This window comes from Nomia melanderi, chromosome 2, assembly GCF_051020985.1.
Source record: "Nomia melanderi isolate GNS246 chromosome 2, iyNomMela1, whole genome shotgun sequence".
In the NCBI taxonomy this organism is placed as follows: domain Eukaryota; kingdom Metazoa; phylum Arthropoda; class Insecta; order Hymenoptera; family Halictidae; genus Nomia; species Nomia melanderi.
The window spans coordinates 3,700,932-3,727,481 of record NC_135000.1 but is presented as its reverse complement, the minus strand read 5'-3'; the positions used below and the strand labels follow the sequence as shown (position 1 = coordinate 3,727,481).

Genomic DNA, 26,550 nt, shown 5'->3' with positions numbered 1-26,550 from the left:
ATTGCTCGGGACAGCTCGCGAAGCACCACGTTTGGAACTGTACCCTATGGAGACGCAGGCGGTCATTTTGGGAGGATCAGCGGATGTACAGTGCAGAGCAGTCGCTGGGACTCCAACGCCGGAGTTACACTGGTCCCGTAACGATGGCAGACCATTTGCTAATAACATCAAGCAACTTCCTGGCGGAGTGTTAAGACTGTCCAATATTACGATCACTGATGGCGGTGCCTATATTTGTTCCGCGACAAACTCTGTTGGTTCCACTTCAGCAATAGCTTACATAGAGGTGCATACCCTGCCAGTGATTAATATTACGCCCCAATCTGGTATCTTAAATGTGAAACGAGGCGAGGAAGTGCGGCTGGTGTGCAGCGCGACCGGTAACCCGCAGCCGAACGTCGAATGGAGCAAACATGTGAATGGAATGCCGTTTTAGTAAGTGATCTTCCTATTCGAGTTAATTATAGTGTTAGCTAGAATGAGGTTCGTTGGACTGCCTTTGTAACCACTTGTTCTTCACCTCAGCAGCTCTACATTGGACATGAACCAGAAAAATCCGTTGAGCGCCGTCTATGAAATATTCTCTGTCTCACATAACGACGAAGGTTCATACACCTGCCACGCCATGAACGCTGCTGGAATGACGGAAGAAAGAGTCTATATTCACATCGAGGACAATGAGGTCTATTCACCTTGCGGAGGAGACATACCTTGCACTGATGATACGAACACACCTCCTCCTGATTATGATCCTCCAGACAAGTACTTCAAGATACCCAATGGTGGCAAGGTGGAAATGCGTTGTCAGGTGTACGTCTCCAGTGGAAACCACATATACTTAGACTGGAAGAGAAGTGATCGTCGTCCCTTGCCGGAAGGCAACATGGTCCACAATGGAGTTTTAACCATTCCTGCTGTAGACAAAAGTGCTGCTGGCGAATACGTCTGCCTAGGCATGGACCAAGCTGGAAATGTTCTTTTCCGGGCAAAGTCTCATCTTGAAGTATCATGTAAGGAACCCATGAGATTTGAAACCTAAATTTCTCTCTGAGTAGCATTTACGAAACTGAATTTATCGTTTCAGCACCACCTAGGATTGTTTTGAATCCACCTAGACAAACCGTAGGACCCGGTGAAAATCCCTCTATTGTCTGTAGCGCGACAGGGGATGAACCAATGAGCATCGAATGGGCTGCTATAGGTCGAGATCTTCCATACAGTGTTTCCCATGACCATGGCATCTTACAATTCCATGGAATTACATACTCAGATGCTGGAAAGTATGTTTGCAAAGCTTCCAATGAGGCAGGAACTGCTGAAGCTGTAGCTGAAGTTTTGGTGAACGGTACGTTTCAACTGCAGCCAATGTTTTTGAATTGTTAAATTCGTTCTACATCCAAAATTATGTATCTGCGACTTCTTCAGAACACCCGTACGAGGAAGCTGGTGTCAAAGCGGCTCAAAGGGACGTAGTTACTTACGCTGGTTCACCGGTACGCCTGCAGTGCCTAGTGCAAGAACGAGCTACCATACACTGGAGCAGAGAGAATCAAGGCTTGCCTGCGAACGCCAGAATAGCGGATGATTACCTGGAATTGCCACGAGCCAAACCAGAGGACAGTGGAAGATACATCTGCAGAATCCAAACAGTCCATGGAGTTTCCAGCGATTACATAAATCTAAACGTGTCCCGTAAGTTTTATGAACACGAACTTCATTTATTCTGATGATCATCAGGCTGCTGCATTCTCTCAGATAATACTGTGTATATACACTTGGAGAATGCATCATCTAACTTTATCACCTAAAATGTTTCCTCGCTTTACGTAAAACCACGCAGACATTTTAAGTGGTAAAGTCACATGATGTAATCCGAGTTTTATAGGTGAAAAGAATTAAGGATATTTAAGGAATCAAGCACCTGACATATGAGAGTGTTTACAGTGTAATTATAAAATCGAAATCATCTGGTAGCAGAAGAATTTTGTAGTAGAACGCACCGATCAGTCGTGTAATCATCATTGATCCACATGCATTGCCAATGAAGGAAGATTTATAGCGGTCGCGTTGTTATTTAGTAGTTAATATACCTCCGGATTGCACACGAGCGAACCAAACGCATTGCGGGCAAAGAGAGTGCATATGCGGCGTTCAAGGATGCATACTGTTGGATTTCTCTTGCCACTTCAATGTTCGGTACCTCAACAATAACAGTGACTACTCCGACAACATTGGGGGAAACCGTCACTATCTTCAGCAACGACGCGGTTTGTTATGAGATATATGTGATCCTGTGACGTCTCTTGGGATTAATCCATTTCTTCCCTTATTAATCGACATCGGCTTTGTTCAGTTGTCTCACACAGAACGCAGACTTAAAATATACTAAGTCTGCGTTTAGTATCTTTAGTGTCAATTATCTACAGACAGACAATATATACAATGACAGTAAGAGTCTCATTGATTGTGTCATCATGTGTGCTGTTGTCAATTTGTTTCATCAATTTTTGTATCAGTGTCCACGACATTACTTCTTTGTCATCCTACCCACGAATCAATCAACACTGTTCCATCTTGTGAATTTGTGATGAATATTGAGGGTTCAATCATGACTTGGTTATGGAACACAGCATACTGGAAAACAGTTTTCATATGTATATACATGAAAGGGTTCCTTAGTTGTTCGCTAATAGGTATCTTTCTATTTTAGCTACAGTCATGCCTGCAGTTAGCGTAGAAGTATCTCAAGACCCAGTGAATATTGGAGACACCATTGACATCCGTTGTGCTTGTACTGGTACCCATAATCCTCGTTACCACTGGTCTAGACCACATCATCTAAGCTTGCCACCCAATGCTCAGGAATATGGAAACACGCTGAGACTTTCCAGTGTTACTGTAGACAACAGTGGACTCTACAGGTGTACAGCAGAAACACCTGAAGGCATCTTCGATCAAGATTTTAATCTCGTTGTTCATGGTAAAATTTTTTATTCCAGCTCTTCTTTTCTTTCTTAGGAGATATTACTCATACTGTTCATTTAACACGTTGAATGCCACGGAGGTCACTGGTGACCCTCAACCAAATCGAATTACTATAGTTCATTCAATCGAACGATGATTGTCTGAAAACATTTCTATATTATAAATAATGCTACTTAATGTAGTAACATTCAGCTAGACCAGCGTGCAATAATTATTATGCAATTCAATCAAATGATTTAATACTATATTTTTTTCATTTTATGTATTTTGCTCTATGAAATCGTGCGATGTTCAACGTGTTAATGTCATAGTATTAAATAAAATAATTAACTGACTGATTTATTTTGTTCATGCTCTCGAAACTATGCTTAATGTGAGTATGAAGAGAAATAAAATAAAAGACGGGCTACTTTAAATTATGTGTTTTCTTTTCTAGGTGGACACAACGATGCACCAGCAATTGAAACCAAATATGCTCCTTATGGATCCAGCATAGAGATGAACTGCAAACCTAATCTTGATCCACCTCTCCAATTCCACTGGAGCAAGCTTGGAGGACTTCTACCACGCGACACCCAAGTTTTCGAGGTAGAGCTTTACCATAGGGGAAACACTTAAAAATGCCCTACAGTATTATCAATTAATTGGGAATTTATGTGACTCTAATCTCACACCTTTTCCAGAGTAAATGGAACCTGACCAAAGTCAAGGTAGATGATGCAGGCACTTATATTTGTACTGCGAACAATGATCAAGAGAGCATAGAGATACCAACAGTGCTAGTAGTGACAGGGGTAGTCCCTTACTTCAGTCAAGCACCAGAGAGTTTCATAGCTTTGCCTCCTTTGCCTGACAGCTACTTGAAGTTCAACATTGAGATATCATTTAAACCTGAGAGCTATGACGGCATCATTCTCTACAATGATGAATCGAGCCATGGAAATGGTGACTTCGTTATGCTGTCTTTGGTGAGGGGTTATCCACACTTCAGGTAATTTTTTTTCAATGCAATTTTCTTTCCAACTCAAAATGATTTCAACTTAACATTAAAAAATATCTTCCAGCTTCGACCTTGGATCAGGACCAACGGTTATTCGTGCTGACAAGCCAGTGACTTTGAGCGAATGGCACACGATTAAACTCCAGCGTAACAGAAAAGAAGGAAGCATGCTGGTTGATGGAACTGGGCCTTACAAGGGAGTTGCAGTTGGTAGAAAGCAAGGATTAGACGTGAAGGAACTGATGTACATAGGAGGAGTTCCAGCTGATAACACCATCAACAAGCATGCGGAAGTAGTCAGTGGATTCGTTGGATGCATCAGCAGACTGGTTATTGGTGAAAAAGAAATCGACTTGAACGGCAACCAGGCGAAGAACGTTGGAATCACTAACTGTGAGACCTGCGCCGAAAATCCTTGCAACAATGGAGGTGTCTGCCAGGAAGCTGCTACTAAGAACGGATACACCTGCCTTTGTCGAGCTGGTTACAGTGGAAAACACTGCGACTACGTTGGCCAAACCTGTTATCCAGGTAAAGATTGATCAGTTAATTATTGATCGATTAGTTGGAACCGTTGGTAACGTATGAATATTTTAGGTGCTTGCGGAGAAGGCAAATGCGTGGAGAACGAAAGAGGCTTCGATTGTTACTGCCCATACGGAAAAACAGGCTCCAGATGCGAGAATTCGATGAAGGTATACGAACCAGCTTTCCATGACGATAAATCATTCGTCGCACACGACACGCCCAAAGCCCTCAGACGGTAAGCCTTCGTTAGAAATATGTGCATGAGTAGCTTCTTACTGCCAATTTACGTCGATAGATTATTCTGGCACCTCCACTTTATTTTAGAGAAATATTTTAGAAGAGCAATTCAAGTTTTTGTGTTCTAAATGTTCTGTGTTATAAATAATAATGTGAGACAGTGGATGATTTTTAATCAAATTAACACCACATCTCCTAGGAGGATCTTCAAGTTCATAATTGAGACACTAACCCCGTGCAATCCGTCTGGAATGATCTCCGAATCCTAATTGTAACCAATTGTTTTCAGGGCGAGAATGAGCACTACACACAGTCGATTAAGATCACGCAACGTACAAGTTAGAACGCCACGGTCGAGGCCACATCACCACAATAATCTGCACCACACGAAACATTAGTCCCCTTTTCACCAAATCTGTGCACATATAGAAAAAAAAAGTCATTTCTTCTATTGATTGATAGTAATCGTAGGAACAAATCAATTTATATAATTGCTATTTATAGTTGTCAGTCAGCATTATATACATATTATATATATATTTTTTTTATGAGAATTTTATTTACGTATTAGATTTCTCTTGTTTCTGCCTCATAAGTGTCATAGATTGTGAGGATGCTAGGCGTTTGCCAAGAGCCTGTATAGTGAGTAATTCCCTGGAATGAACGTCATGGTGCTGTAATATTAGATTATGAGTCGATATACTAATTATATACTTTTATAAATATAAATTATATATATATATATCAACCTATTACGGTCTTGAATAGGTATTCTTCGCTGAATCTGTGTTCTAGAATCGCCGAGTTCTTATAAGAACTTGGGATTCCTCTTTTCTTTTTAAGAACAGCTCTCTTTTTTTGTGAGAAAGCTTGTATATGGATATACTTCCAAGACCGCAACGGGTTTTTTGTACAGCTTCTTGAATAATACACTTAATGCATTGTGTTAGTAATGATAATTATTATTAAAAATAATAAGGCATTAATTAGGTCACTGCCAAATGAATTGCATTTAACAGAAGACTCGAAGCTTAAGTGATTTGTTGAAGTCACGGTATTAAATACGACTCCCACAAAACACGTCATGCATACAGACACGCACGTATATACACACACATACACATATGTTTGTACTTACCTATAAGAACCTACGTAGGTAACCGTGCCGAGGAAGTGTATTTCATGCCCGGAATGACCTTTAATATATTCGATAGGCTTCAAGCAATGCTATAAGTATAAATACATGTTTTGAAATGCAAATAAAAATTGTTTTAACAGGATTTACATTTTGTTGAAGATTTCACTTCTCTAGATACTTCGTGAATACTAGTAAATCGCTGGATGGTAAGTTCCAAAGCACGTAAGTGTTATCTCTTTATGTTTTTTTTTTTCCTCCAATGTTAACGTCGCTTCCATCTCCCACTAACAGGTATTGGATCTCCCTTGAACTTACATTCCACAGCAACGTAGAAGGAGCATATTAACTTTCTAATTCTCTTATAGGTTCAAAGCTGCAGTGAACTTCAATCCTATGGATAATAAAGATGGTATCCTGATGTACTGTGCTGAAAGCGACGAAGGCCTCGGTGACTTTGTGGCACTTGTCGTCAAGGATAGGCACGTAGAGTTCCGGTATGACATAGGCACAGGCGTGGCAATCATCAAATCTAATCATATCCTTCAACCCGGTGTGTGGACCCACGTCTCAGTGAACAGAGACTTTAAAGACGGCAACTTAACCGTGAACGGAGAGCCAACTATTCAAGGGAGATCTCCAGGAAGTGCACGTACGATGACACTTTACACACCACTTTATATTGGTGGTGTTGATCGCAGGAGAATCTTAGTGAACAAAAATGCTGGTGTAAACCGTACTTTTCGTGGCTGCATCAGTGATGTAAGTATCTCCTAATTCAGATTCATAAGTGGCTTTCGGGTGAGAGCAGTGTCCAATAAGAATTTGTTCCCAACGTTTGCCATCATTGCAACCGGCTTCGTCAGGGGCTACAGATACGCTGATACTGGTGTACCTAGGAAAACTGTTTTTATATAGGTACCTGGTCCATGTTCAGTAATCACCAGTAGTTTTTAATTGGTCAGCCGAATAATTAAACAATTAAACCTGGTTCATGTCCTGGATCAGTAGTCACCAGTAGTTTTTATTTGACCAGCTGAACAATTAAACAATTAAACCTAGTCAATGTTCCGGATCGGTAATCGTCAGTAGTTTTTAACTGGTCAGCTGAGCAATTAAATAATTAAACCTGGTTCATGTCCTGGATCAGTAATCACCAGTAATTTTTATTTGGCCAGCTGCACAATTAAACAATTATACCTAGTCAATGTTCCGGATCAGTAATCATCAGTAGTTTTTAACTGGTCAGCTGAGCAATTAAACTGGGTTCATGTTCCGGATCAGTAGTGACTAGTAGGTTTTAATTGGTTAGCTGATTAAATACTACTGATGACTACCGATCCAGGACATGAACTAGGTACCTATACAAAGGCAGTCTTCCTAGGCAAACACCAGTATCAGTGTGTCTTTAGACCCTGATGAAGCCAGCTGCAATGAAGGCGAAACATTGGGAACAAATTCCTATTCGACATGGCTCTCACCCGAAAGCCACTTATGAATGTAATATTCCAGGCCGTGAAAGCATCAAAGCTACTATTATTCCTCCCAATTTAGTTTAATATTAACAAACTGACCAGAATGAAACATATTTCCATTGCCATTGTAGCTCGGAGTGTCTTCCATGAATGTAGACATATTAAAGTCAGCAATAGACTCTGCCAACGTAGATGACTGCAACGTGTTACATCCTAATCAAACTAAGCTAACTATCGCAACTACTACATCATCGTCTACAACAACGTTCTACAATCCTTGCGCTTCTAATCCTTGTATACATGGCATATGCCAGAATGCAGAGTCCTACGAGTACTCGTGTACTTGTGAATACGGCTATGTGGGCAGAAATTGTGAGAATATCTTAAAACAATGTGAACTGCTTCTTCCCTGCAGAAATGGTGGTACTTGCACAGATCTGCATGGCTCTTACAAGTGTGACTGTCGACTAGGTTTCAATGGACAGAACTGTGAGAAACGTATGTATAAAAGGACATCGAAGTAATGGTTGAAATTTCACTTCTAATTTATTCAAATTGCTATTGATTTTCAGTCGCAGAAATCACATATGACGTGACCTTTAAAGGAGATGGGTGGCTAGAACTAGATAGATCTGTCATGACCCATGATGAGGAACGTGAGGTTTTAGGTTTCGAGATTTCAACTAATAAAACTAAAGGATTGATCATGTGGCATGGGCAGACGCCAAATGATCTTAACCCTGACCATTACATGGCTCTTGCAGTCGTTGATGGGTAATTCCTATTAGTAATTCAGTTTTATTTTTCTCCTCCTAAATTCACCGTTAACTCCACCGCTCTTTTTAACAGGTACGTGGAGTACCAGTACAATTTAGGCACAGGACCAGTAGTGATTCGTGTAACTGCTCAAAAGGTAGACGATGGAGAGAGACACAGAATAATCCTAAAACGCCAGGGTAGTGATGGTAGCATTGAATTAAATGGCGAACACATGGAGAGCGGCGCCAGTTATGGTACACAACAGGACCTGAACACTCGTGGCAGTGTTTACTTGGGTGGAGTACCTGATTACGCAATGACTTATGGAAAGTACCAAGAGGGATTCTCCGGTTGTATTTATACCATGGAGGTACAGGACTCCGGAGCCATAGATATTGGTGAAAAAGCTATACGAGGGAAGAATGTCTCACCCTGCACCAGGTTAATTATCAGATTTTCTCATTTGCATGGTATTATATTAACCGTTTGAGTAACATGCCACACAATCACGTAGCCATGTTCAATCATATACAGTTGTGAGATCAAATAAATCGCTGCTTGACATTTTCCAGTCAGACTCAAACGGTTCAAACCGAAGAATTGTAATTAACTCGTTACAAATGATACCTATGATTTTTCATGCTGCCCAGAGCAAGATGGATCCCGTCTTCCTTGGTATTCACTGATGCGGACACGGACATGTTTGACGAGTTTGTCCCTCCGCCTCCTGTAAACATTATCCATCCGAAGCCAGCAGCCAACCTGGCCGCTTACAATATCAAACACTACTCACTGTTAATCCTGCTCCAAAACCTGCTTGCCTTCACCATGGACGTTCGAGAACAGAGCGTGCTTTTTACAGTATTATGCATAGACACCGTGAACGCGATGAAGTGTATATTAAGTTAAGTGTCTCTTTACGGTGGACAGACTGAGGGTGTATGTCCTGGCACGTGAGAATCACAGAACCACGTGGCAAAAAGACATATGCTCCCACAGCTGCTAGGGTGGATAGTTCTTGTAATTATTAAATTTGTAAATTCTTTAATGCTTCGTTAAAGTCTGAGGCAAGGTGTATCCCCATGGTACGTGTTATCTAGAGCTCCTATTCTTGAGACTCGTAATTCCACTGACTCGTGCCGCCAGGCATTTTGTAACCTTCCCATGTAACTTCTCTTTTCTTTTCTACTTCACAGTAACCTGGACGACAGACTTCCATACCGCGGCGATCTTGGAACGTTTCAATAGGAAGTCTCGTCTCTCGGTCCCTCGATCAGACGAAGACAGGGAAACCCGTCGAAAGACGGCGAAAGGGTACAGAAGATTTTCCGGGAACGAATTCAATCGAAAAGCCAAACGAAATACGAACAGTTTTGTATCTGTGGATATGCGAACGGTATTAACGTTAACGTTTTATAATTGTACTGACTACGACGTTTTCTACGGCTTTGTTCTTTTACGAGGTGCGAAAGGGAGAGCCAGTTCGGTTCGTTTGTTCGTGAAATTCTTTTGTTCGCTTACGACGATACTTTGCTTCTCTATTCGACTGCCAAGTTCGAACGTTCAGTGCACAGGTGATTGAATACGAGTTGAGGGTATATTGATTTTTGTAATCAATTCTCACTGCCGTCGATTTTTTAGTCCCCCGATAGAACACGTTTTCTCGTTCATTAAGGAGCGAACAATATACAGTCGTCAAGCTCCAATGAATTCACTTGTAAGCGAAACGATGAAGAAGAGTACTTACGGTCTACCTTGAAACCCTGTAACCTGATGACTCGTTTAATGAACATCCGACGAAAGCACAATCATCGCCAATAAGCAGTTTCTTTTTCTTTTCTTTTTCTCTGTTTACAGAGTATTCTTTCGACGGTTGCCTGGGCCAACGATAAGCCACTGCTTGCGACTGCGTTTGATAACACTAGTCGACATGGTTTTTGTCACAAAAGGTTTAACACGTTCAATGCCGTGGAGGTCACCGGTGAATTACTATAGTTCGCTCGATTAAACGATGTGATCATTTGAGAACATTTCTATGTTCTAAATAATGCTACCTAACGAAGTGACATTTAGCTAGATGAACGTGCAACATCGATAATGCAGTTCAATCAAATAATTTAATATTTGATTTTTTCCATTTCACGTATTTTGTTCTATGAAATCGTACGGCATTCAATGTGTTAATAGATGATTTTAACACTAGAACTACCGGAGAGGACAAAATGACATACTCACGATTTCTTCTTTTCCAGTTATTGCAAAGATAACTGATGCTTCTTTGGAAACTTACTGGAGAAGTTGATTTATCAATACACAAACCACATTGCGAATCAATTGAACTCTATTTAGTTTTTACAGAGAAACTTCAAAAAGATAATTTGACTGCTCGGTAGTTCTAGTGTTAACCCTTTGAGTACGAAGATTCTTTAAAATTAAAATTAAAATTACCTATCAATTTCTTAATTAATATAAAAAAAGGAAGCTACGTGCCGATCCCTTGTTGTTCGAGTAATTAAATCATTTGCCCGCGACCTGATCTTTCAAATATGTACATTTCATTTTGCCGAAACGTCGACACTCGTCCGCAAAGGGTTAATAGCATCTCTTCTGCTGAATTCAAATATGCAATCCGTTTTCTTCCATTACCCCCAGTTTGTGAGAAAATCAATTTTGGAGAAAAAACTTGTATTTTCATCTTTAGACATTTCTTGTGTCTTAATTATGGAAATTTTTCAAAGTTTCGTTACACAGTATTGTTCTATGGACCTTCCTGATATTTTATAAAGATCGCCTATTAAAGCTATTAAGATCACTTATTAAACTTTTTGTGACAAGAGGAAAAAAAGTTGATTTTTTGTAGATCAGTGTACTCGAAGGGATCCAGTGCTAATCGAACACGAAGGAAAAATCAGTTGACGGTATTTTCATTTCGATGAAGCGCTGTCTCGATTTTCTTTTCCGACGTGACACTTCGAACTCCATTTATGTGATATCGGAAGAAAGTTACTTACGAGGAAATCGTACATAGTTAAGGTCGGTGCTAGTAAGATTCGTTGCTAGTTCTAACGCGATTTGTATCATGCGATGAAAGTATGTAAATAATTAACGGTTAATTAGTCACGCAATCTTCGAGGTTTCTTATATTTCAACATGACTGCTGTTTCTCAACTATCGACGATAAGTTGAATTAGTCTGAGGGGAATATAGGCAATGATTAGTCGAGTATAGAGTATCTCAGAATATCGTTTATTGATCGCGAAACAATACAATGACACATTGTACATCCGTTGAGACATGATTCGTGAACAAAATGGAAAAGGGGATAGTAAGATTACTTTACAGTCATGTGTCTGCCTGTCAAATGATTCACTGTCAATTACAAGTACAGAGTTTTCTAGATTTGTATAAACGAACAAGGAACTGTGTAGCGCTCAGTTTTGGTAGCCGACAATATGTAGTTCTAACGCGTTAAGTTCTCGTCGATTTTCACGTCTTTGGACTTGTTCCACAGGAACGACACAAAATCAGCCACGAAATGTCCCTGCGAGCCGCGTCTAGGCAGTATAAACTGTTAACGACCGCGTCGAAATTTGTAAACTGTGTATCCGAAACTGTCTCGATACAATGTCCGTGTACAGAAATTTGCTCCGATGAAACACTGTAAGTACGTTACGCCGAGTCTAGCATCTTCTAATTGTCCGATACTGAATGAATGCTTTCTGAATGTCGATGCAAAAATGTTAGCCGCAGCATTACGCCATAATGCAGTATATACATGTATATGTATATAAATATATATATATGTATATAAATATATGTATATATATATATATACATACACACAATGTGTAACCATCACTTGAAAGTATCTATCATAATATGAAAGTGTAGTTTATTGTTATATGAATAATTCTTCGAAAACCAAATGAGACAATAAATATAATTTTGTTAAGAAGACACTGCTTAATCGTTGCTCTACAACTATTAGCGATGGAACTGTTTTCCAACAACAAGTTAGTCACTTATTTGTACACTCAGACTAAAACCGGCTGCTATAAATTAGCTTTGTAACCGGATATAAATGGCAATCCTGTACCAACTGATTTTTGGTAATCCGCATAGTCTTGTCCGAAGAAATAGAGTAACGTGATCTCCTCAAGAAGTATTCGGACATGGAAGAACTTCCAAGATGCCACTGTATATGCCAAAAGGCAAAATGGATTTTGGAGTATCAGCTATGAAACAGAATACAATAATTATTTCACCATCTAATCCAGACTTGCATACCTTTTATTTAAAATGATGTTCACACAGATTAGAGATTCTCACCTGTGTTCCTATAGACCAATAGAACCAACCCATATAACTAGGATGTCTACAGAATTTGTACACTCCATGCGTAACAAGTTCATGGTTGTCCATCTTTTCACTCTGTATAATGTGATTAAAATTGTGCTTAGCTGTGAACATAGCTAATTTTCTCAATACTTCTCCACAGATACACAATGTTAATCCAAAATAAGATATGAATGAGGGCTCCTTTATCCCTGGTAAATATTGTCTTTCCACAATAAATTCTACCCAACTGGAGCATGCAGCAACTCCATATGCTATACTATGATTTAAAATGAAACTATCAATAGATAAGGAAGATGGATTTGTCCATGCTATGCTCAAGAACTCGGAGTAATGAAATGTAGCCAATACAATGATGTATACACCGAACATTTGCCATGAAGATGGTGCCATTAGAGCCACTAAAAGGCCAATTCCAAATGCATATCCTAACAAAGCAGCTCTCGTTGCAACCTGAACCAATGTAATGCATATACGTAATATATGTATTTACAGATATAAGAACAGTATTAATTTGGCATTTACCTTATAAGAAAAGCCACGAAATGCAAGCAGCAGTAGGATATTCAATAGACCAAATTGAAATAAATGCGTAATCCAAAGATTACTAAAATAGGCCCAAGGAATGTCAAATTCCAACCTCAAAAAAACTTCCGGCAGAACCGCTATTAAGGCGGCCACAGTAAAACAAAATAAGCTAAGCTTCCCATCGTAGCACAACATTTTACTAATATCTTTTATTCGTTGCTCTGGTGACGTCTGACAAATTCACCATTGCTGTATAACTTCATTTACAGTTAATCCCCTAACCTCAAACTTCATTGTTTTTAAAGGTAAGTACAACTTACAAGCGATATTGACAGATACTGTTTTCTAGTGAGTGCTACAAACTATTAACGAATATCTATTTGAGTACCAACATAGGGCTTGAAATTCCCTTCATTCTGGTTTCCACCATCACAAGGATGTCCAAATCAGTCTCGGTCCTTTCTTGACCTCTCTAGATTCCAATGGTCTGCTCCTACCTCTATCCCTAAGCACTAGTGACGACTACTAACTACTACTGACCACTACTGAGCACTAGTGATGACTAAGTGACGACTACTGAACACCACTGACCAATTGAGATCAATACAGATCCATGCTTACCAATCTTCTCCTACCTCCATCCCTGGCCACTAGTGATCATTACTAACCACTATTGACCACTAGTAACGAATAGTGATAATTACTGACCACTACTGACCATTAATAACGATTAATGATGATTACTGACCACTAGTGACAACTAGTGACCACTACTGACCACTATTGACCACTACTGATCACTAGTGACCACTATTGACCAATCGAAATCAATACAGATCCATGCTTACCAGACTGACCAGTCCTAACCAGTGGTTCTCAGCTCAACTTAAGCTATGTACCGATTGCGAACAGCGATCGATGAGTCGCATGCTTTCTTTTTATTCCGTTATCCGATCACCTGTCGGCGTGGGTGAACATACAAAAAAGGTGTTGCTGTTTTTTTTGTGTTTCCATTTCCTATTTTTCTTAGATGTGGAAGTGAACGAGCCTTTTCCCACGTTTGGAAATGGCAAGCGTTACCACACAGCTCGCGGATAGCACGCCATCTCATCAGTGTAGGATTGTACATAGGAATCACGGCGGCCATCGACGCCATGTTGATTTTCTTATGAGGCAAAAGCGTGCTTTTTCCCTATTCCCGCAATGAGCAAGACAAGGATAGAGCCAATGTACGACAAGGCTAGAAAGATAATGCCTAGTGCCACCTACTTCGAAAAGACATTTCATCGGTCCTTGGTACCTACTCGCGAAGCATGATGAGGCAAGAGATGTCTTCCTATTTCGAGCTATAGGCCGACTTCACTCACATGAGTAATGCACTGTACATAGTATGTAGGGGTATTTCAATGTGAAACAGTTCTTCATTCGGTATAAAGTCATTCACTATTTCAAAGTACAATACAATATGAATACTGAATTTTTACTGCAAATGTACATAATTTAATTGCAGAATATAATCGACGAAGTTCTTATCGTTTTCCGAACAATTAATTTTTATATCTGGAAAAACTAGAACTCTGTTGGTAACATCGTAACTTACGGACCATAATTCGGTTCACCATATAGTTCGTAAGTTAATTACCAGATGGTAGACACATGTGTTTCTGTATCTACATGTTTCACACTTTTAAAACAGAATGTTGTATAAAATATTAGAAACAAAGTATACGTGAAACGATTCTAAGTTTTTAATTTCGGTGTTTGCATTTGTGAACAGTTGTGATATTATTTGGAACTAGTTTTATTTCTATGCCCCTTTTTTCGTGCTTTTTGTACTTACTTACATTTCCAACAATTAAGGTTAAGGTGTAAACATTAATAATGATGTCCACTCGAACAGACTTGATTCTGAGAAAGTTTTATGAACATTCTATTTGGAGTTGCCGTTTCTGTTCATCAGTTTCCAAAGAATCGGGTAAATCGAATCAGTTCTTCTGTTAAGTGTTGTTACAATTTTATTATTAGGTTATAGATTATATCTGGTAGTGTAAATTTTATATACCTGTTTGAAAGATATCTTCTTTCTGACAGTATATTTTTACAGCATCTGCAAATCCTGGAAAGCTATTTTTCAATAATTATGTTCAGAGGCTACTGAGATCATTAACACGTGTAGATGAAGAAAAAGTTTTCCAAACACGTAAAGAAGGAAAACGCTTAAAAGCTCCAATAATTAAATTTATGACAGTTGAAGAGTTAGAACAAGCAAAGAGAAAGGCCAATAGGGAGATGAATCTGCGTTTGCAGATGCCACCTGTTATAAAAATGAATGATGACGAAGTCAAAGTATTAGCTGAAGATCATCTTCTTCAAGGATATAGCCCCTCTAAATACGTATTCACTGATATATCTGCTGGAGTAACAAATAAAGATAGGATAATAGTAGTTCGAGAACCAAAGGGCACATTGAGGTTTGCGAAGCAAAGCGAAAGAGGCAGAATAAATCAGTCGTACTTTCCTATAGAAGGCAAGGAAATAGATACACCAAAAATGTTTTACGATCCATACTTAGCTGTAAGTGTAAAGTTATTTACTATATAAAGTAAAAGCAAAATATTATGTTTAAATAATATGCACTGTTACAGGACCTAATAGAAAGAGAGGAATTCAACTTTATTTTAGACAGAGCCTGTATACAATTTGATCCTGATGAACCAGATTATCATAGAGTTACAAAACAAGTTTATAATGTTGTAAATTCAAAGAAGAAATATGATACATTACGCTCTACTAGACACTTTGGCCCATTAGTTTTTCATCTGACTTGGGAAAAGCAGATAGATGATTTACTGACAGATGTAATTCAAAGTGGCAGGCTAGACGAAGCAGTGTCATTGATAAAGCTTTACAATGTTATTCACCCTACAGCTAATTTAGCCGAGTTTGTAGAATATGACGACGACATAAAATTAATACAAAATTATGCCAAGTATGTCTCGTCAAAAAGGCATAACATAGAGCATGCGCTGTCATATTACAAAAAGTTACAAGAGGAAAAACAAGAATTGGACAATACTATCAAAGCAGCCCATGGGAAACATGTCACCGAGGAAAATCTTCAAGACAAAACAGAATAAAATAAATACCCGTGTAAATGCGTTAAACGCATTTGCTTAAAATAAATATCATTAATTCTCTAATAATAATATTATTGTACTTACTAACCCGCTTACAACTTTCATCGACACTTTCACGTCTATTCTTTTAATTCCGAAGTTCGTGAAATCACCGTGCTTTTTCGAAGAGCTGTAAGAGACATAACTTAAACTAGTAAAATATAACTTCGAACGACTTAGTAGTAAACAAGGAAACAATGAACAAGCGGGTTCAATGATTATTGAATCGATTATTTTATTACGTGATAGTACTTACAAACATTTACAAATGTAACAAGTCAATTCGATTTGGCGTACAGGATCGTCGGAAAACATTAGATATCGATAATATCGGCTAATGTTACGGATCAAATTAAACTGGAACTCGGGTCCCGCTCTGTATCGGATTTTCTCTCCTCTTCTCCCTCTCTCGAAAGAGAGACACTTGTTACTCGCTTGGCGGGTGAGTGAGTGAGTGGTGGTGGGTAATGAGAGGGGCACAGTAATTTATGAACTAGGTTAAGTTTCATGGGAGGGCGAAGGCGCGAAATTCAAAACCAGAGCAACGCAGTCCCTTGAGAAACAAAAACAAAAAAAAGATTCGGTGAACGAACGAAGAACGGTGGAGCCGATAACGAAAAGAAACAGAAGGAAAATAAAAGGCGAAAAGAAAAAAGAAAAAGAAAAAGAAAAAGAAAAGAAAAGAAAAGAAAACGATGGTAAGGAAATCAGGGAAGAGATGCGTCGATAGAAAGCAGCTTTGTACAAATACAATGACGGCTGAAGATTGCGTGTGTAAGTACCTACTGTTCGCGAATGGAACAATATACAGGTCCGATCGGGTACGATCGAACAATAACGTGTTTGTTCATCGGGAGGGTGGAGCGTTAGTAATGGGGCGGGGATATGGGGTGGGGATTAGGGGCGGGGGATCGTCTATCGCGTCTTGTCTCGTTTTTTTTAAAACACACACTCGCTGGAACTGAATAAAACTGCGATCGATGATCCTCGTTATTTATCCATATTCTTACGCGTATTACTCTTATCGTTAAATATTTAATTATTACTTCCATATAGATGCGTTTTCCTGACTGTATGTAGAAAAACAAATTAGAGCACGATAATCACTCGCAAGTGTAGCAAGACGAAATCTGACTAATCCACTATGTTAAATGTCGAGATTGGTGATCAAAATGAAGCGCGGGAGTAGGGGGAGCGAGGGGGCGGGATTCTGGTGCTGGGCGTAACCGCGCGCGATTCAAACAAAATTAGGAAACGAACAAGGGATACGGGGATGGGGGAGGCAAGCAATGATTCGAATCTATCGGCTATTAGGCCTCTCGAAGCAAAAGGTATGCGTGTATCGATTATATAGGTATATCTCGGATTTCTGTCGAGCGTCGGGAACACACCCTTCTTCTCCAATTTCTTTTCTATCTCTTTCGTTCCTCTGCCAGGGCTGGAACACCATCCGAAGCGACGTGAAAAATTGATTACGAGAAACAAATCGTTCGATACGGCGTGATCTGTTTGGATCGAATCGGAAACAAGTTTCGCTCGCCTCGCTGACAATGATGTCGACGAAAAACGCTGTACGATTAACGATTAAGTTAACGAACTTATAACACGTGTCCTTTATAACTATTCAAACTTAATAAACGTTATACAATTTAAATAGTCTTATTATTATCGTTTAAATATAATTCCATAATTTCTTCATAATTCCGTTGCGAGAATTAGTCGACTCAATCCAATAACCTCCTTCATGCACCTAAGCAACCTTAAATCCTTCACGTTAAAAAGAAAACAATCATTGTAGCCATCTAATGCCCACGGTCACGAGATATGACCCGGTGATAGGCAACCAGCGACGCAGAGGTGCATCAAGGGAAAACGTATTACCGACAGGGAACCGCTCGTTTCTCCAATCAGTTTCCTGCGTACGCTCGGGGCGGAGCCACAGTCGCCGCCCACTTTTTTCCTTTCTCCCGTTCACCCCGTGCACGTCGCGATGACGTCACCGCCGCCGCCGCCACCGTCGTCGTCGTCGTCGTTGACAAAACGGGATCGAAGGGTGAACTATCGACGAACTGATACGATCCAAGCGAATCAATTAATCGGCTAAGTGTAATTAGGAATGAATCTTGTGTAGCGTGAAAGCGGCGAGGCGTGCGCCGACCCGCGTGCGCCGTGAACGATCTTGGAACGGTACAGTCCCGCGCAAAAATATCGGTCGAGGCGAATCGCAACACGCTCGCCGCGTTTCGATCGGTAAATATTGAGCAATGTTCCTTTCAATCTTTGCCTCTGTCCGTTGAAAAATTAATCGATCCTCGGAATTCCCGTCCTCGATAATTCTTCTCAGCCACCTCGCGTTTCCCACACGATTCACACACGCACACGATTTTTCCCCTTGAATTAATGTCACTTAGAAGTGCGCGAATCCCCTTTCTCTTATTGATCGCACGGGAGAAAATGTTAACGCGACCGGGACCGCGCGGACAAGGGTGAAAGTTACAGCGTAATCGAAGAAAAATATTTTTTAATCAACTATTACCGCAATAATTGAGGAACGAAAATCAAATAAAAAATATTACACTATTCGAACAATCACGAACGTCGATGCAAGTGAAAACACTGTTCAGTTACCAGGTGGATGCTTCACTTGCCGAACGTTCATAATTGTTTTCCTCAAGAATAAAGCTCTGTACGAAAATACTTCACCCCATCTTTCTGTTCGACCACCAAGCACAGAGTCAGCCCGATTTCTCTCTATCCGTGACTTTCACCCTGACCCGCGCGATTCACATGATTCGATGTGTCTCGATAGACCCGCTCGGTCTGTCTACCCTACCTTAAATACTCGTTTAAATATAAATTTTCTCCCCACTCCCGTCGTATATATATAGAAATCACCCGTTGTCTTGCGAGCGCGGCGAACGTTGTTATCGTGTGCGTAATAGATCGAGTTTCGCGTTGGAAACGCGAAGGGCAGCAGAAGTCGAGGATCCGTGATATTTTTTTCTCATCAGTTCCCATTTTCACCTTGATCCGTTCTTTTTCTCTTTTTTGGCACAATCGTTGCGAAAGGGGTTGCTCGAGCCTCGAAGAACCACTCGAGTCTCACGGACACTGAAATACTTCTCCGATTAACACGCGTCTCCGGACACATCCCGTTTTTTTTTTGTTTACGATTATTAATACTATTACCGTTTAATTATGATAATCAATATTATAAATTACGCGTTGACTCGCTCTAAACATTCTCTACGCAGTACTCTCTCCCTACTTTCCCGCCGTTCGAAACCGTTTCGGTGTGCATGGTCCCCGGGGACCGCGCGCATGGGCGGACGCCGCACGCGGGGAATCCCGGCGCTCGCGTACACCTCGAGCGATGCGCAGTGGACGCCTGCAGGAACGGCCGCAGACGCGTTCCTCGTCTACTGGTTGACAGAGGCTGACCCGTCGAATTCGATTCCCCTAATACTGAAAAGCGTCCCGTGGTCGTGAGTTTCGTAATGATAATCAACCGCGTCCAAACAGCGCTGCGTCAACCCTTCCAGATGTCGGCACGGATTTAACGCCCTCTCTCGGATCGAACTCCCCGCCATGCGGAATAATTGTATAATCATGGTGTCCGTATGCCTTTGTGTGTATGCATGCCTGTGTATGTGTGTATAGATATATCAAGAATACTCTCGTGTTGGGCGTAGCCCGCATGCGGGACGCTGATCGAAAGGGTTAACTCGCTAGCACGACTTCGGCGGTGATCTTGATCAATGAGGATCGATCTCTAGGTCACAGAATGTCGGTCTCGTAGATCTTGCTGGTGGTCGTGGTGGTGTTGCTGGTGTTGATGGTGCTGGTCGTGTTCGGTGTGACAGTCGAGATGATGTTGCCGGTAGTCGCTGGTACGTTTGTTGGTTGGCCGTTCAGTTCGCTGGTTACGCCTGTACCCGCGCCTGTATTGCAGATCGAGTTACCGACTATGTTGGTCGTTTCTTGCTCTCCGTTCTCCTCCTGGCGAACGAGTTGTTGACCGTCCACTGAGGACTCCTGAGAAATTGACGGTTTACCGGTCAGGCTGGTCAACGAGCCTGAGCTGGTAGTGCTGAGGCCGAGGCCCATCTTGGCCAGCAGGTTGCTCTCCGATCCGGTCTTTTTCAGAAGATCTGGCGGCGCTGGTGGAACGGTAGTTAAACCAGCTGTGTTCCTCTGCAGCTGCTGCAACCGTGCGTACTGTTCCTGTAATGCCTTCTGCTTCCGTAGTAGTTCTTGGTGTCGTTGCTCCAGCTGCTCCTGCCGGCCCTTTCTGCTCTGCACGCCCTCTTGCGAGTTCACGCTCTCGCAGGAGCTTGAGTTACTGGCGGACAGCACTGCGGATGATTGAGAAGAGGAGGAGTTGTGCAGAACTGGCTCCAATGATGGCACCAAGCTGTTCGTCGCCTCGGTAGGTAATGCCATGGGTGGTTTGCCTTCCTTTGGCAGGGTTCCCCTAGCAGGTGGCCTGCGCAGAGTTGAGTTGCCCGTCATTAAATTGCAAGCGTGGTTTCTGGGTGGCAACTGAGGGCTTGTTGGGCTGGCTAACGGCGATCTGGAACTGGTCCTGGGCGGCGGAGGTGGTGGTACCCTCCTGGCAGTAGCTAACTGCAACAACTCCGCGTTCCTTTCGGGAACTGGTGGCTTCTGTCCAGGCACGAAGCCTTGGGGTAGCACTGGTAGGCTCGGTTGATCCTGCAAAGACACCTGGAGTCTTGCTATGGGTGGTGAGGTGTCCGTGTCCGAGCTCGATGGGTAAGAATGCAATCTTCTCAGGGTCCCGCCGGGATTCTGTGCCCCGGCCGGACCTACCACGGCTCCACTGGCCAGGATCCCACTGGACGAGTCCACGCTACCTTTCCTGCCTATGTCTGAGATGCACGGGGCTCGTCCTGGTGTACCGGTGGCCGGCGGTATGGTGGATTCTCTGCTACCCGATCTGCTCAGGTCTGACAGAACCGTTGATGAGCCAGGCACGTGACCTAACTGGGAACTCGGTCTGGAGAAGGTCTGCAATTCGTCTAGCAGAGCGTCGAGTGCGTTCTCCGGACGCTGCTGATGGGTGGCGGGTGGTTCGTGAGGGTGGGACCCTCCCCCGATGACGCTCGCTGACCCCACGACAGTGCGTTCCGCTGGCACAGGGGCAGGTGCCTGTTTCGGACAGGTTTTTGAGGTTATGTTAGGCACCGGTCGCAGTATGACCTGTAACGGGTAGCACCGATGGGACAAATCTTGAGCTGGGTTGCCACGTTCAAGTGACTGTACAGGCTACGCTGGGTGCCACACAGAATATATTCAACGAATGGAAAATAGAGGATCGGAGGAGTGCAGATAACGGATCTATACATTCTTGATTTATTATACATGGGTTCACGTGAAAGGACAGATCTGTGATCGAAGGTGGTGCACACGTGGCAATCCAGCGTTAAGAAGTTGTCCACCGTTGCAGCCCGTACATGCGAGCATGGCGTCGATGAGTCCTCGAGGTCTCGTCAGAAGTTCGAATAAGATTGTGGACTGTTCTGACGAGAAACTCTTGGCAGAGTTTCCTTCGGAAGCAGTGCATCGAGGCCCAATCGACCGTTCGTCGAGTCAACCAATATGGTGATCGCTTGTGGTCTTATATAGAGATATATGTTTGAACGTGTCACAGGGTATACGATTCGCATGTCCCTTTTCACCAAACAGGTCGACGATGGACGAATGGCGCTCGACTGGCCGCAGTTGGTAACTTATCATCTACGTCATGCTGATAATAGTAGAATGGTGCGCGAATGGTGTTCCATGCAAGATGCCGGTGAGACAATAATAATGGTGAGCGGGGCAACAGCGTGAGGGTGAGAGAAAAAAACGTGAAGAAAGGCGAAGAAATGATGTTTAACATTATGATTAAACAATAAGAACAATGATGACCGAGAAAGAAATCGATTTAAAGACGCGAGTCTATTTCACAATATACAGGGTGTCCTAAGACGAAACTAGCGAACTGCTACAACACTCCACCCCATTATGAGAGAAAGATGTTCTGCACACTAACGTTTCCAGTTTCCATGAGAACACGAACAGTCGTCGGAGGAGGAAACGTGAATGGAAATCGATAGTGCTCGTGACTTTTTTCTCAGGCTGACTCGCAGAATGTGCTCGCTCGTTGTTTTCCTCCCGGGACACCCGGTACACGTTAACCCGGATCGCGAACGAAGAGCGACACCATTGATTAACGAGAAATCAATGGCCTGTGAGAATAAAATACAAGAAAAAGTAAATTAAGTAACGGAAAGTTTTCTTTTTAACGAAAAGAAAGAAAAACAATAATACGTATGCATTATTTCCGTTAGATAGTTACCTGCGGTCGGGTGTTATGCGTTTTGTGCGTGCGTTGTGCGTGTTACAAGTCAGTACTCGTTTGGGGCTCTTTTACGTTTGGCATCGATTGCTGTCCAGTATTAGTCAACTTAAAAAAAGAAACAGAGAAACGGAAAATCAAAAATCCAAAAATCAACAAGATAGTCGTGAATCAGTTGCGTGCACTCGACTGTTCCCGACGGCCGATAATCTCTAATAGTTATCCATTAATCTTCTTTGTCAGTGTTCAATCGTGACGTAACAGAAAAAGAGGGGAAGCCATTTTGGAGCGGGCGTTCGGGTGGGGCGGGTTGCGTCGTCGGGCGTCGAAGAAAAAAAAATACTTTTTTTCACTTAATCTTCGTTGACGCCCGATAAAGTCTCGACGCGGTTTCAAAGCTCCAGAGTTTTAACAATGCATGCAGAACTCTACTAAAAAAGAAAACAAAAACGTGCTCAAAACGTTTTCACGCCTACGTGTACAGCATATACACACGCTTACTGGTACACGCACACACACATGCCGCATGCTACGGCACACAGTATATACACACGGGGTAGCATGCTCTCGAGTATAGACTTGCGAGTAAACAGAGGTGTAAAAGTGGCTAAAATCATCAATCAAAAGATACACAGTCGAAACCTTCGGTCCAATCCTTATAGTAAGGCATATGCATATATGTATACACAGACGGACTCGAGAGTCGAACAGCTGCGTATGTGTACGACAACGATACGCTTTTGTAACATTTTTGGTGGAAATGATATAACGTGGTCGTAAAATTTTGATCGATTGGGGGGGCTAGACGTGTGACACAAGAAACATACAGAAATATTTATAGCTTCGTATCGAGTAGAATAACACGAATTCAATACACAATGAGATAGGTTTGGTACGGTTGTGAGTAAAGTAAGATGGACCAGTGAGTGAGGGGTCACGTGACGAGTCGAGCTGCCATGTTACCGTGATGATGTCTGCACTGAACCTCGAAAAGTAATCGCTGCGTTTATTAGAATCATTAAATATTTATTGTTCTGGGTGTAGCGTGCAAAATAACTGTTGAAAAATATTATACACTGAGTACTGAGAAAAGTATGAGGTGCGAAGGTGATTGGGATCGTGACAGTTGAATACACATTGAAAATAAAGTGACGCCAGAACTTCTCGTTAAGGCCACACTATACTTCTTCCACCAAAAACATGTACACATGGGCGGAGGCGTTTGAAATACTGAGCAAACTTCGTTGGCGTCTGCATGATCGGAGGCAAGTTTTAAATTATTCAAGTGTACTGGAGGAGCTAATGGGTACCCGAAGCTGTAATTCAGATCTAGGGGTTGTTTTTTTACCAAGAGTCTAAGTTACCAGTTGAGAACTACTGACTGTGGATCGCAACGGTGACGAGGGAGGGGACAACCTTGCAGACGCTGACAAAGTTATTTCAAACTTCTCAAGGGTGCATACTTGAAAGCCTCTGTGGCTGTTGAAGTCATGACGATTACATGATGATTCTACGTGACAAGAATGCTTTAAAAGGACAAAACACTGTTTTCTTTTGGGACTTCGCTCTTTGGAGAGAAATTAACTAGATCACTTAAGGTTAAATGGAGGATCTCGTGATGATGGTACAGTGCAAAACGAGAAATGTATGTACGATTGGAGGGTGGATGTAACAATGACTGTAGAAAATGACCATGAACAAATTAACCCCCATCCTTCCCGTTTCTCATGCAACTCAAACTATGTTTTCGTTCGTTCAAAAACCACAGAGACGTTTGGGCACCTTTCTTGGATGCCTCACTCTGTACACATGATATACAGAGAGAGAAAGAGAAAGAAACAGAAAGAGAGAGAAATAGAGAGAAAGAGAAAGAAAGAGAAAGCGAGAAAGAGAAAGACAGAGAGGGAGGGAGAGAGAGAGAGAAATAGACAGAAAGACAGAGACGGATACACAGAGAGAGAAAAAGAGGGGAAGGAAGAGAAAGAGAAACATGGGTGTGTGTTAACGAAATCTGTGTGTCGTACGAAACATCGACGGACAGGACGAAAAGGCGAATGAAAGTCTGATGGCGAGAAAAGCGAGGTGAGGTGCGAATCGATTCGATGGTGGATGACTGAACTGACGGTCGATTAGAGCGAAGTAAGCACAGTGCCAGGGGGAATTTCATATGAGCGCGGCGAGGTTTGAATGACGAATGAATTTTCTTCACGAAGAGAGACTTTCCTGCGTTGATCTTTGAACAAGAAATATATGAATTCTGTATACAAGGTGAGATCAGAGTCTGGGCCAAGCTATGGTTGTGTGCATTACGGTCACACATTGCTTCAGAACGAGTTGCATAATCTTAGGGGCCACATAGTTATAGATATATCTACTGGGTGGCCACGAACTTCGCGAATTTTGTCACATGGAAATATTAAGTACACAAAGAATCATAGATGTAATTTTAGAAAATTTTATAATAACTTATTTGTCATCGTTAAGAGCTCGGCACAGTGGTTCGTCTTACCCATATCGCACAGTGAGCAGAGGAAAAAACGTGACTGATTCGACGATCAGCTCCAGTTTTCTCTACGGTTTCCCAAGCACTAGGGACTTTTCAGTTCACAACATTCTTTCTCTTCTCTCCCCGTAAATCGGTTGGTGACAGTGCTAGGGGGAGGGGTTATGATATGACGAATGAGGTTGGAGGTGAGGGTTAGCGCTCCCGACGACGATCACGTGCAATTTCGTCGCCATGGTTTCCGGTAACACGGGGGTAAATCCAATGTAAACCTTGTGTGTACGAGAGAAACAAAGACGGGGCGTGGTTTCGGGGGCGTGGTTTCAGGGGCGTGGTGGGGGCGGGTGGGGGCGTTGTTACACCTTACTATAAGAAATTGGATTGGAACGAGCGGTTCTTGTCCTTCGGTTCTACCTTCACGCGGTTTCGTGCAGGGCTGCCAACCCTGTCCCCGAGCTAATCGAGATCGTTTCGTAATCGACGACGCGCACGCGCGAAACGCCTCGAGATGGTTTTATGCGTCCACGAGGAAACAGATCGTGAGAATATAGAAAAGAAAAGTAAAGAAAAATGAAGAACAAATAAGAAGAGCAAGAGAAAAATAAAAGAGACTGAGAGGTAGAAAAACAGAGAAAAGAAAGAGGGACAGAGAGATTTTGCAAAAGTACAAGAATAAAGTGAGTCAAAGGGACGACTGGCCAAGTGAGAGAGATAAAGAGAGAGAGAGAGAGAGAGAGAGCGTAGCGCGCAGCACAGAGCGGCGAATCGTTCAGCGCGGATTTTATGGCGCGGGGAGTTCCCCGGGGTTGGTACGCGTGTCTCGGACGCATATCTCTGAAGCGGTCAGGTTGGTAGCGAGGACAGAAATGATCAAGCTCTAAGTTTCATTAAAAGATGCAAAACACTGTCAGTGAGAGAACGTCGGCTACGTAACGTCGTTTCGGCAGCGGTTCGGTCGCGACGATTTAACGGCGACGGGTAATTCCCGGTAAGTGCGTCACGGGATCGCACGAGTCATACGGCGGGAAATTTTGAATCTCGGAACAAGCTCGAGAGTAAGGTGTAGACAGGTAGAATGAGTGTAAATGTGTGTTCACAGCGGCGGAAATTCGAAGAATTCCGGCGGATTTTCTGATCACGTTACGCGTCGAGCGATTCGGAAATTCGACTCGCCGAAATGCTTCGACTGTCGCTAAGGATAAACAGCTATAAACAATATGATGATTTGTGCGGCAGACATTATACCGACGAAAAAGAATATATATATATTATATATACTTATATAAGTGTATATTTATATATACGTATATATAAATGTCTATGTGTATGTATATGTATGTTTGGACGTATGTGTATGGCGTGGGCTTATGGGCAAATATATATATATTAATATATATATGTATATATATATATAAATGTATATATATATGTAATATATAAAATAGTACAGAATAATAATAATAATGATAATAAGAATAATAAATAGAAATATTAATAATAATAATTA

The 26,550-nt window shown here is 41.9% G+C and overlaps 5 protein-coding genes and 1 long non-coding RNA gene across 71 annotated transcripts in view; 3 read left to right on the top strand and 3 right to left on the bottom strand.

The window, feature by feature from the left end:
- Window positions 1-6,030, top strand: part of trol (terribly reduced optic lobes) — a 210,148-nt gene extending 204,118 nt beyond the window's left edge. For 29 of the 34 annotated variants that reach the window (XM_076374536.1, XM_076374534.1, XM_076374541.1 and 26 more), the window contains 11 exons: window positions 15-435; window positions 526-1,010; window positions 1,085-1,345; window positions 1,426-1,692; window positions 2,079-2,267; window positions 2,711-2,980; window positions 3,422-3,573; window positions 3,669-3,976; window positions 4,050-4,516; window positions 4,583-4,748; window positions 5,040-6,030. In XM_076374536.1, the coding sequence (XP_076230651.1) occupies window positions 15-435; window positions 526-1,010; window positions 1,085-1,345; window positions 1,426-1,692; window positions 2,079-2,267; window positions 2,711-2,980; window positions 3,422-3,573; window positions 3,669-3,976; window positions 4,050-4,516; window positions 4,583-4,748; window positions 5,040-5,148 (3,095 nt within the window). In that variant the 3' untranslated portion in view covers window positions 5,149-6,030. The remainder of the gene's footprint in view (window positions 1-14; window positions 436-525; window positions 1,011-1,084; window positions 1,346-1,425; window positions 1,693-2,078; window positions 2,268-2,710; window positions 2,981-3,421; window positions 3,574-3,668; window positions 3,977-4,049; window positions 4,517-4,582; window positions 4,749-5,039) is intronic. The other 5 variants (XM_076374559.1, XM_076374531.1, XM_076374533.1 and 2 more) reach the window with 4 other exon arrangements.
- Window positions 429-5,130, bottom strand: LOC143176938 (uncharacterized). Its single transcript, XR_013001501.1, has 3 exons — window positions 4,983-5,130; window positions 711-4,883; window positions 429-635 (listed from the first exon to the last, which is right to left on the bottom strand). It is a non-coding gene; the product is annotated as an uncharacterized LOC143176938 (long non-coding RNA).
- LOC116425952 (basement membrane-specific heparan sulfate proteoglycan core protein-like) lies at window positions 5,864-11,209 on the top strand. 5 transcript variants are annotated; one of them, XM_076374596.1, is made up of 7 exons: window positions 5,864-5,983; window positions 6,048-6,094; window positions 6,254-6,647; window positions 7,492-7,858; window positions 7,933-8,134; window positions 8,210-8,560; window positions 8,770-9,044. In XM_076374596.1, exons 3-7 carry the CDS (start codon window positions 6,282-6,284, stop codon window positions 9,026-9,028), a joined length of 1,545 nt encoding a protein of 514 aa, XP_076230711.1. In that variant the 5' UTR covers window positions 5,864-5,983; window positions 6,048-6,094; window positions 6,254-6,281; the 3' UTR covers window positions 9,029-9,044. The 5 variants fall into 5 exon arrangements, with proteins under 5 accessions (XP_076230711.1, XP_076230710.1, XP_076230709.1 ...); XM_076374595.1 differs by having other exon boundaries at window positions 5,891-5,983; window positions 6,063-6,094; XM_076374594.1 differs by lacking the exon at window positions 5,864-5,983 and having other exon boundaries at window positions 6,083-6,110.
- Window positions 11,210-11,344: 135 nt separating this feature from the next.
- On the bottom strand, window positions 11,345-13,604 carry ste14 (isoprenylcysteine carboxylmethyltransferase ste14). Its single transcript, XM_031974325.2, has 3 exons — window positions 13,001-13,604; window positions 12,449-12,928; window positions 11,345-12,354 (listed from the first exon to the last, which is right to left on the bottom strand). Exons 1-3 carry the CDS (start codon window positions 13,196-13,198, stop codon window positions 12,172-12,174), a joined length of 861 nt encoding a protein of 286 aa, XP_031830185.1. The 5' UTR covers window positions 13,199-13,604; the 3' UTR covers window positions 11,345-12,171.
- The window catches only part of LOC116425946 (uncharacterized), a 262,805-nt gene continuing 248,759 nt past the window's right edge, over window positions 12,505-26,550 (bottom strand). For 15 of the 26 annotated variants that reach the window (XM_076374563.1, XM_076374567.1, XM_076374565.1 and 12 more), the window contains 3 exons: window positions 16,436-21,348; window positions 16,229-16,309; window positions 12,505-12,550 (listed from right to left, as the gene is read on the bottom strand). In XM_076374563.1, the coding sequence (XP_076230678.1) occupies window positions 19,957-21,348 (1,392 nt within the window). In that variant the 3' untranslated portion in view covers window positions 12,505-12,550; window positions 16,229-16,309; window positions 16,436-19,956. The other 11 variants (XM_076374577.1, XM_076374580.1, XM_076374579.1 and 8 more) reach the window with 6 other exon arrangements.
- mRpS22 (mitochondrial ribosomal protein S22) lies at window positions 13,922-16,215 on the top strand. 4 transcript variants are annotated; one of them, XM_031974321.2, is made up of 4 exons: window positions 13,922-14,431; window positions 14,514-14,999; window positions 15,108-15,577; window positions 15,649-16,214. In XM_031974321.2, the coding sequence occupies exons 2-4, from the start codon at window positions 14,885-14,887 to the stop codon at window positions 16,138-16,140; spliced, it is 1,077 nt and encodes a 358-aa protein (XP_031830181.1). In that variant the 5' UTR covers window positions 13,922-14,431; window positions 14,514-14,884; the 3' UTR covers window positions 16,141-16,214. The 4 variants fall into 4 exon arrangements, with proteins under 4 accessions (XP_031830181.1, XP_031830184.1, XP_031830180.1 ...); XM_031974324.2 differs by having other exon boundaries at window positions 13,922-14,978; window positions 15,095-15,577; window positions 15,649-16,215; XM_031974320.2 differs by having other exon boundaries at window positions 13,922-14,999.

Excerpts from the sequence above, each read along its gene's own strand:
- LOC116425952 (XM_076374593.1), top strand. The coding sequence starts at position 6,148 with ATGTTAACGTCGCTTCCATCTCCCACTAACAG. Across the intron at positions 6,180-6,253 it reads CTTCCATCTCCCACTAACAG|GTTCAAAGCTGCAGTGAACT; the intron begins GTATTGGATCTC and ends ATTCTCTTATAG. Across the intron at positions 8,135-8,209 it reads GCTCTTGCAGTCGTTGATGG|GTACGTGGAGTACCAGTACA; the intron begins GTAATTCCTATT and ends TCTTTTTAACAG.
- ste14 (XM_031974325.2), bottom strand. The coding sequence starts at position 13,198 with ATGTTGTGCTACGATGGGAAGCTTAGCTTATTTTGTTTTACTGTGGCC. Across the intron at positions 12,929-13,000 it reads TTCGTGGCTTTTCTTATAAG|GTTGCAACGAGAGCTGCTTT; the intron begins GTAAATGCCAAA and ends ACATTGGTTCAG. Across the intron at positions 12,355-12,448 it reads ATTGGTCTATAGGAACACAG|CTGATACTCCAAAATCCATT; the intron begins GTGAGAATCTCT and ends TCTGTTTCATAG.
- mRpS22 (XM_031974321.2), top strand. The coding sequence starts at position 14,885 with ATGATGTCCACTCGAACAGACTTGATTCTGAGAAAGTTTTATGAACAT. Across the intron at positions 15,000-15,107 it reads TAAATCGAATCAGTTCTTCT|CATCTGCAAATCCTGGAAAG; the intron begins GTTAAGTGTTGT and ends ATATTTTTACAG. Across the intron at positions 15,578-15,648 it reads TTTACGATCCATACTTAGCT|GACCTAATAGAAAGAGAGGA; the intron begins GTAAGTGTAAAG and ends GCACTGTTACAG.